This window comes from Aegilops tauschii, chromosome 7, assembly GCF_002575655.3.
Source record: "Aegilops tauschii subsp. strangulata cultivar AL8/78 chromosome 7, Aet v6.0, whole genome shotgun sequence".
In the NCBI taxonomy this organism is placed as follows: Eukaryota; Viridiplantae; Streptophyta; class Magnoliopsida; order Poales; family Poaceae; genus Aegilops; species Aegilops tauschii.
Window position 1 is genome coordinate 586118504 of NC_053041.3, and position 7479 is coordinate 586125982.

Here is a 7479-nt window from a genome sequence, read left to right on the forward strand (position 1 = left end):
TTCGGTCAAACCGTAGCTATTCAGGAGCGAGAGGAGGATGGGAGAGGTTGCAGGGAAATATTTTGGGCTTTGTTTGCCCACAAGTTAATGGGTCAACAGCGATTAATCGACCTAACAACCGATTAACTGATCTAACAGACCAATTAATCGGTCTGACAAGTTAACATGATGAATATGTGCTATTCGATTCGGTCATCCTACGATTAGCGATTAACTGGCCGTTAACTGATTAATCGGATGAATTCTTGAACAGTGTATTTGCCAACACTCCCGAATAACTCCATGTAGTGCACTTTATTGATACGTGTTGTGCTGTCAAAATATATAGGACACCAGTAGGTATCAGACCGGTGATCTTTATCAAAAATCAGACCGGTGATGATATGCATCCATTAGTCTAGTTGTACACTGTAGGATCAGAATCATGATGGGCGTCCGATATGCTGCATGCGGTGGTGATGCCTACAAGTAAAAGGAATCCCCATGCAGTTAATTATTATTCAATAACCACAGTGGGGCTGCTGCATATATGCATGTACCTACAGTTGGCTCCATGCACAAATACCAACATATAGAGTGGCTTAGGAATCCCACGTAGCATTATGCAGGATAACTTTTGATGGCCAGCTCCCGCAGCAGTGTCCGCGGACTAGTCACCCGGTCCACGGACGGATGCGGGAGCCAATTTGCAGGTCAGCGTTCGGATGCCCTTAGCTAGTTTTGCACTTACGCATACACGACTCGTCCTTGAAATTTGATCTAGCGGTCCAAAATCAGGGAACAAGGAGAGGGGGCGCGCGAGAAAGCGACGGCTCTGTCTTGCCCGCCACCTTCCACGGCCATGTGATTAACTGCTTCTTTGGGATGTGAATAATTCTGGTCACAAACAGCATCAGGGGTAAAGTCATCTTTTCACATGTTATTTAAATGGTTGATAGTCAAAATGAACCAAAGTGTCACAAAATACAGTGTTACATTTAACACTCTCCATCGTCGGGACGGACAGTGGTCATGAAATACGACCGCGGCCGCGTCCAAGGCGGCCGGTTATACGCTGAACGCGCACGTGGGCGGCCATGTGCAGGGAGGGCTTCCAACAGTTGTTTGCGTCGTGGTGCAAATCAGCTCCAAGCTAAAAAGGCCCAGGACTTGTCGCAGATTCTCCAACCGGCCAATAAACACTTCCACAACCATTCGCCTAGATATTGAGCCATCCCAAAAAACAATGGAAAAGAATTAAGCACTACCACAGATACAGAGAGCATTTCACACGGAGGCCGCGTGGAGACGAAGGCCCTAGTCACACAGCTACCATGCATACATAGCCAAAGCCAGCAGCGCTCCTCTGCCATTATCTGCTTGTGCTTCTCCTTGCTCAAGTTTCAGCCTCAATCTAGTGGCAGATCGATGGCCATCCACGCCGTGCTTCAGTTGCTCTTGCTCCTGCTGCTTTCTTGCATCAACCGCAGCGCCACCACCACAGCCACGGCTCCATTAGCAGCGCGAACTCCAAGACACCAGCAGCAGCAGGGCATCAGGAAATTCCCGTCTGACGATTGTCCAACCAAGTGCGGCGACCGTGCAATCAAGTTTCCATTCGGCATCGGCCCCAACTGCTCCCGGCATACCGGCTTCGCCCTCATCTGCGACAACACCACGCAAACTCCAAGGCTCTATCTCAGGCACCACCTCATGGAGGTGCTCGATTTCATTGATGGCGTCGGTAAGAGCTACTACAACTATTGCACTTCTAGCTGTTTAATTTCATTCGTAAACTCCCTCGATCGACAGTTCCGATATACTCTGCAAATTACTACTCCCTCCGTTCAGACCTTTTAGAGATTCCACACTACATACAAAACAAAATGAGTGTATGTTTTGATCGTAGAAATAGGAAGCTACAGAAAGTAAGGTGACACATTCTAAAATCTTATGAATCGGAATTTGAAAAGAACAGTCATATGATTCCTAAGGTTTTTTTTTTTTGAGTCTGAGCGAATGTTTCTTCTCATTCAAAATATAGAACATATGAATCAATCCAATATAGAAACAACATTACATTTCATTCAAACCTGGGGGTCCCAAGGAACAATTTTCTACAAAAATCTTATCATATAAAATTCATAGAGAAGTCTTGTAAACTAAAATAAGTCTTAACAAACTGCACAATTTTATTGTATACATCCTCATGAAAAATATCTAGATCTCAATGCAACTTAAGAATGGGCATGTTCTTTTCAAGAATACGCATGCGCAAAGTATATTAAGAAAGATGATGGAAGTAGCCCAGCATATTACAAGCAAGGGGCCACAAGCTCCACCATAGACATCAAGGTATGTCTATCCTGCTACCATTACACCTTGCCTAGCCCTAGCTAGTTTCCACTGGAGGAACACATCATGAATCTTCCTAACATAGGTATGACGGTGACTTTGTCAAAAACTCTGTTGTTACGCTCTAACCAAATGTACCTAGCCGAGATAAGAACAATGGAGCTAATCTTAGCCCGTGCCCTTGAAGGAACGGCAACGACAATCATGAGCCACCATGGAGCGAAGTTCTCATGCCCCAATGGAGTGAACCGGTGTAGCCTATATCCTAGGAGCATATGATGCCAAACCTTGCGCGAGAAAGGGCACCCCATAAGTAGGTGTTGCGAGTCTTCTGGTAGCTGGCAGTAGAGGGCACAAGAATCCGGGTGATGTAGCTGGTGCCTCTACAATCTATCTGACGTCCATAGTCTGTTGCAAAGGACCAACCAACCGAAAACTTGATACCAGGAGGAGCTCAGGAACTCCAAAACTCCTTGGCACACGGAGTAAATTCCCGCGCCAGGAAAAACCCAACGTAGGCCAATCTCGCGCTATACTTCCCATCTGTCGAGCCCCTCCAATGGAAACCATCCTCCTCATCGGAGAGAGAGAGAGAGGGGTCTAAGAGAGTTGGCCATACCACGAGCCATATAGGTGGTGTGGGCCACACCATGCCACTAACATGGTTTTTGGCATGTCACCAGTAGCGTTTTTTGCACTATTGTTGGGGAATATCATCAAATGGCAGGTGGGCATGCCCGGCACCGCCCTTGCCTGACTTTTTTCGATGCCTTTGGAGTCACGGCGCGTCGTTCTTGTCGCCTTAGCGGATGCGTCTTTCAAAAAGCTATCCGGGATGCCCAACCACTGGCAGACCATAATGGAGTTGGGCTTTACTGATGAGTTCTTCTTTCCCGCAGCCACGACGGTCGTATCGGTCGTGGTCGCCAGACCACCTGCGTCCAAGTCCATCTCCTCATCGCCAGCCATCTCTGCACCAACCCTCTATACAGCTACCTTCTCTGCCACTTCACGCTCAAGCTGCTTCCTGTGTCGCTACGTGCAGGCCGCGTACTCCGCCTTGGAATCAACAATCACGGTTGGAATCCCCACGTATTTTGCCAAGGCATAATCCATGTTGATTGTGTTAGACAAGGTAGTTGGCGACGACATCTACGAAGACAGATGAGGGCAGCACCGCAGACGGGGAGCAAGGGTTGAGGTGGGCGGCGGCGCGGATGCGGGAAATGGAGGACGAGCACGGGAGGAGTGTGGTCGACTTGGTGGGCTAATCTGGAGCAGATTTGTGATGGGTTTGGTATGTCGGATCCGACGAGACGCGTCTGGGCGTCTCCATATCCGCCCCAGATATGGGTTTGGTATGAGGAGTGTCGGTCAGCCCGACCGTTTGGGCCGAGTTTGCCAGGTCTGGTTGGGTGGCAATTTTCTGTCCGGGTAGTGACCGGGCAGGCTGCCTCTATGTTTGTAGATGCTCTAACGGCCAAGAGAGGTTACGGAATTGTAGGATGAGAAGAAAAAAGAAGGAAGTGTGCAAAAAATACTTGTAACATACCGTGTGAAATTTTATTGCTCTAATAGTCAACAATATCTAAGGTCTATAAATGAAAACATGTATTTTAAAACATAAATCTTTATTTATGTAAATTTATTATGATCACCGGAAAGTTTGTAGCCACTCCTTGGTATTAAGCCTGCCCAATTGACACACAGAGGAAAGGAACCAAAACTTGATGCTTCTGCTGAGCACAATATTTCCAGAGCCAGGTGAAAGAGACATCCTCTCGATCAACAGAGGTGACGTGGGGGAAAGCCTAACCTTACCAAACTTGTTGCTCACAACATAGTTTTCTACTTGATCAATCATGTGTCTAGGCATGCAATTGGGTACATAATAGACGAACATCTCATAAATATCGATAGATAAAAGTAGAAGATTGGATGCAAACCCTAACAGAAGGGAGAAGAACACATAGAGTGCAGCAGAAGAAGAAGTATTTGCATGTTGTGAAGCAGGTCATCGACGTCTGGGAAGAAGTCGTCAGTAGCCACGACGAAGAAGATCTAGCGGTCGCGCGGGAGCACTCCCCAAAAACCTGATAGCCTCTCTTCCATATCAGATCACAACGAGGGAATGGAAGTGGCCAGGTCCTAGCTCAATTCGATCACGAGACGCATGCGAGTCGTGGCGAGGCGGTGGCGGAGGAGGAGCCCGCATTTATGTGCCCTATTCTCAAGCTCTTAATGGTGTGTAAAACAACCCACCTTATATGTTAGTCTCCCACACCTCCACTAGCATGGTGAGACTACTTTTCACACCGTACCCTTGTCATGCACGAATGAGCCACATGGGCCTCTGGGATTTTTTTCCCTAGGTATTATTGTTAAAATAAATGGGCTAAACGCCTAAACCCAATGGATCCAACAAGTCTTATTTTCACAACTCAGACTTAGGGATCGTTTTTTTTTTTTTTTTGAAAGACGGGAAGTGTTTCGTCCCGTTTTAAAGTTTGGAGTTCTAATTCGGACTTCTAGCAGAGCCGAGTTCAAGTGAAGCAAAACGGTTCTAGAATAACTAAAGTTGCTGCATGTACAAACTCAAGTTTGTTCACCGATTTTGAGTAATTTGTGTTTCTTCTTTTCTTTTTCTTTCACATTGCCAGGCATAGTCGTCAACTTCTCGATTGACATCTCAACGAGTCGGGATGCTGAAGTGTACAATGCATCATTACAGGGCCCCTCCAGCAATTTCGTTTTCTCTGTCCCCCAACTGCGGATCAGACTGTGCGACTTCTTCACCTATGTGATTGGAAATTCAAACATGGCTTCAGACTTGCCGCTTTGCACTACATGCCATGGACAAGTCTCGGGCAACCTGTACAGCAAGACATGCTTCTACCCAGGAGAAGATCATGTTGCTAATGCCATGCAGCTCAAGTTTGTCCCTGTCAAGGAGGGCCAGCTGGTGCAGCGCCAAATTGCTGGGTTTGACAGTGTGATGTATTGGAATATAAATGACATACAGACATGCGCCAATGCTTCGGCAGATGAGGCCAACTATGCCTGCGTCAGTGATCACAGCTCGTGCTTCGACACCTCGTACTTGCCTGGTTATGCATGCGCTTGCGATCATGGGTACATGGGCAACCCGTATGTACTCGCTGGCTGCTCACGTTACGGTAATAATTGATTCACCTACAGATCTGCATGTTTGCAGTTAATATTTCCGTGTTTTTTGGAGTATCTCACTTACAATCATTTTAATTTCAACTTTTTTCTAAAATGTTAGGATATAATCGGTCGAAAAAGAAAATTAATTTATCAGGTGAATTTCGTACCACTTTGATTTCTACTATGGACACAACAAAAATTGAAATCAATATTAAGGTGCGCCGCCATTCATGCAGATATCGCTATTGGGCTTGGTGTTGGCTTCGGGCTACTACTTCTTGGCTTAAGTGCAATGTTTATCCGCCGTAGATGGAGAAGAGACATCCAAAAGAAACTGAGAAGAAAATGTTTTGCAAAGAATCATGGCCTCCTTCTAGAACAATTAATTTCATCGAGTGAAGATGCAAGTGAAAGGACAAAGATTTTCACTCTAGAAGAGTTAGAGCAGGCAACAAACAACTTTGATCACACACGGATCCTTGGCCGTGGAGGGCATGGCATGGTCTACAAAGGCATCTTATCTGATCAGCATGTGGTGGCTATAAAGAAATCTAAGGTCATTGAGCAAGTTGAGATTGAGCAATTCATCAATGAGGTTGTCATCCTTTCACAGATTAACCACAGAAATGTCGTAAAGCTTTATGGCTGTTGCCTTGAAACTGAGGTCCCACTATTAGTGTATGATTTTGTTCCTAATGGTTCCTTGTTTGAAATCCTTCATTCTGGTCCAAGCAACGGTTTTACTTTGTCCTGGGATGGTTGCCTAAGAATTGCTGCACAGGCTGCAGGTGCTCTCTATTATCTCCACTCCGCAGCGTCCATATCAGTCTTCCACCGTGATGTCAAGTCTTCTAATATACTCCTAGATGCAAACTACACTGCAAAAGTTGCTGACTTTGGTGCATCAAGATTGGTGCATATAGACCAGACTCATGTTACAACACACGTACAAGGCACATTTGGGTACTTGGATCCGGAGTATTTTCGCACTGGGCATCTAACTGAAAAGAGCGATGTGTACAGCTTCGGTGTCATGCTTTTAGAGCTACTTCTCAGAAGGAAGCCTGTTTTCACTGGTGAGTCAGGCTTAGCCCAGAGTTTATCTTGTTACTTTCTTGCCGAGATGCAGAAGAGGCCTATAAGAGAGATAGTCGCTGCTCAAGTTCGTGAAGAAGCAACTGAGGAAGAAATTTTCAGTGTTGCCTCTCTTGCAGAGAAGTGCCTACGTATCGAAGGTGAAGAAAGGCCTACGATGAAGGAAGTAGACATGTCTCTGCAGGTTCTGCATAAGAAACGTTCGATGTCATCCCATGTCACTCGAGAAAATGGTATAGCTGAAGCTGGTGTTTCATCTCACTCGGCTAACGGAGTTGATCCAGTCACCGCAAACAACCAAAGATGTTATAGCTTGGAGCGAGAGTTCATATCATCTGCTAGCTTACCACGCTAAGTGTGTTCTTCAATGTTTTGCTGCTCATCCATACCACTTATGTTTTCTGAGAGAGTGAGAGTGTCATAGTATAGGCTCTGTTTTTTTCCTTAGCTGAATAAGGGGTCGGCCATGCAGCGTGCGAATGTTCACGCCTTGGCGGATTCTATTTGGTATTTAGTTAGCTCGCCCTGGATGAATCATGGGATGGCACGAGGTCACGCAGTCACGGCGGCATAGATTTTGAGACTGTAACCGTGCAGCTCTTTGGAGACCGTATTTAATAAGTGCTTTTATAACTAAAGAAGGAAGTTGCAACAGTTTTATGTAGCGCCAAAACTCTGTTCTTTGGTTCAGTATGTAGTCAACTTTTATTGTCTCTCTTTAAGAAGATTAGTTTTTAAATTTCCACTGAACTTTCTGTTATATGTACTTGTTTTCTGCATCCACATGTTTGGTTAGCTTCACTAAGTTTTTGAGTGAATTTATATGACCATATAGTAGAAGACATGATTAATGCCATGCAACTTAAGCATGTAAATATAAGC

General features: G+C 45.6%; 1 protein-coding gene across 1 annotated transcript; it reads left to right on the forward strand.

Moving 5' to 3' along the window:
* The first annotated feature begins 1407 nt into the window (after positions 1-1407).
* On the forward strand, positions 1408-6952 carry LOC109773377 (wall-associated receptor kinase-like 8). Its single transcript, XM_040396198.1, has 4 exons — positions 1408-1723; positions 3234-3412; positions 4913-5510; positions 5679-6952. The coding sequence occupies exons 1-4, from the start codon at positions 1408-1410 to the stop codon at positions 6950-6952; spliced, it is 2367 nt and encodes a 788-aa protein (XP_040252132.1).
* The last annotated feature ends 527 nt before the right edge of the window (positions 6953-7479 follow it).

Excerpts from the sequence above, each read along its gene's own strand:
- LOC109773377 (XM_040396198.1), top strand. The coding sequence starts at position 1,408 with ATGGCCATCCACGCCGTGCTTCAGTTGCTCTTGCTCCTGCTGCTTTCT. Across the intron at positions 3,413-4,912 it reads CCTTGGAATCAACAATCACG|TTGCTGCATGTACAAACTCA; the intron begins GTTGGAATCCCC and ends GAATAACTAAAG. Across the intron at positions 5,511-5,678 it reads CGCTGGCTGCTCACGTTACG|TTCTACTATGGACACAACAA; the intron begins GTAATAATTGAT and ends TACCACTTTGAT.